This window comes from Molossus molossus, unplaced genomic scaffold (assembly GCF_014108415.1).
Source record: "Molossus molossus isolate mMolMol1 unplaced genomic scaffold, mMolMol1.p scaffold_m16_p_20, whole genome shotgun sequence".
Classification (NCBI taxonomy): Eukaryota; Metazoa; Chordata; class Mammalia; order Chiroptera; family Molossidae; genus Molossus; species Molossus molossus.
The window spans coordinates 28,029,747-28,031,525 of NW_023425356.1; the positions used below are offsets into that span (position 1 = coordinate 28,029,747).

General features: G+C 42.0%; 1 protein-coding gene across 1 annotated transcript; it reads left to right on the forward strand.

Annotated features, from left to right (window-relative positions):
* Nucleotides 1-388: 388 nt before the first annotated feature.
* On the forward strand, nucleotides 389-1,336 carry LOC118637946 (olfactory receptor 6K6-like). Its single transcript, XM_036273645.1, has one exon. The coding sequence runs from the start codon at nucleotides 389-391 to the stop codon at nucleotides 1,334-1,336; it is 948 nt and encodes a 315-aa protein (XP_036129538.1).
* The last annotated feature ends 443 nt before the right edge of the window (nucleotides 1,337-1,779 follow it).

Consider the following 1,779-nt stretch of genomic DNA (forward strand, 5'->3'; position numbering starts at 1 on the left):
ATACACATTTGAAAGCTAAACAGAAAAATAGTGAAGAGAAGAACTAAGAAATTAAATAAGTGACTGGACCTCCGGAAAATATATCCAGAGAATTAAATTTGTGTCACTGTTTTTATTTGTTTGGTTGATTGTGTGTGTGTTTGTGTGTATGTTTTATCACTTGAAGATGTTTACAAAAAGATTCATTTAGGGGTCCAAAAGCAAATATTTCAGCTTCTTCTATCATGGGCATACAGCTGAGATATTTGTAACTGGTCTGTTTAGGGTCCCAGAATCAGCTTACTTGACTGATTACAAAAACAGAGTGAATCAATTTTCGATGAATAACCACCATCCCTATTCCAGGAGTTTTTTGTCACCTTTCTTCCTTCCACAGATTACACGGTCCATGGCCAGTGGGAATCAGACAATGGTCACTGAGTTTCTCTTCTCTGTGTTTCTGCATCTGCATGGACGTGGTCTATTTTTCTTTATTCCATTGCTTCTAATCTATGGATTTATCATAACTCTGAACCTAGTGATATTTATTGTCATCCAGCTGGATATAGCCCTGCACACCCCCATGTATTTCTTCATTAGTGTCCTCTCCTTCCTGGAGATCTGGTATACCACAGCCACCATCCCCAAGATGCTCTCCAGCCTGGTCAGTGAGCAGAAGACCATCTCTCTGGCTGGCTGCCTCATGCAAATGTACTTCTTCCACTCTATTGGTATCACAGAAGGTTTTGTCCTGACACTGATGGCCATTGACAGGTACATAGCTATCTGCAATCCCCTCCATTACCCAACTATTATGACTACCAACCTTTGTATCCAGATGACAGGTGGGATCTGCCTCTGTGGCTTTCTCTCTATACTCCCTGAGATTGTGTGGATTGGCACACTGCCGTTTTGTGGCTCCAATGAGATCCAGCAGATCTTCTGTGACTTCACGCCTGTGCTGAGATTGGCCTGCACAGATACCTCCTTGGTGGTCATTGTGGACGCCATACATGCAGCAGAGATTCTGGTTCCTTTCCTGGTCATTGCCCTATCATACATCAAGATCATCATGGTGATCCTGCGGATACCCTCAGCTGAGGGTCGTCACAAGGCCTTTTCCACCTGCGCTGCCCACCTTGCAGTGTTCTTGCTGTTTTTTGGTAGTGTCGCTGTCATGTATTTGCGCTTCTCAGCCACCTACTCCGTGTTCTGGGACACAGTCATTGCTGTCACTTTTGTTATCCTTGCTCCCTTTCTCAATCCCATTATCTATAGCTTGAGAAACAAGGACATAAAAACTGCTATTGAGAAGCTTTTCTGCTATCAGAAGGGAGCAGTTAGGGTTGAGAGGTAGATCTGTATCCTAGAGAGTCTGAAAACCCTTCTGGAAGTTTGGTGTTTCACTGTTTCATGACTTGTTTGTGATTATGTTCACTTTCTAGTGCCATAACTACATGTTCTATTATTATAAATAAAAATGAAAAACTGCTGTGTTCAGGTCTTTGGTGGCAATTACATAGCCTGTTTACATCAATGCCCCTACCATGTGTATGTTAACTGAAGCAGTATATATGGTTCTCCTGCTTTTATAGCACAGGTTAGCTTCTTTCTAGCACTCTTCCCCCTATCCTCTGCCTTCTCTTCCATGGTCCATATGCTGGTGAGGCCAGAGAAAAGCATAGAGGAGACGTTAAAAACATCTTAGTTCTGAAAATTGCTAATATTAACTTTCCTCCAATCTTCTTTTCAGTGATAAATCTTCTGTTGCTCATCATTCTATGTTAACAAAACATTTCC

Bases quoted from the DNA above. Each gene is read 5' to 3' on its own strand.
- LOC118637946 (XM_036273645.1), top strand. From the start codon at position 389: ATGGCCAGTGGGAATCAGACAATGGTCACTGAGTTTCTCTTCTCTGTG.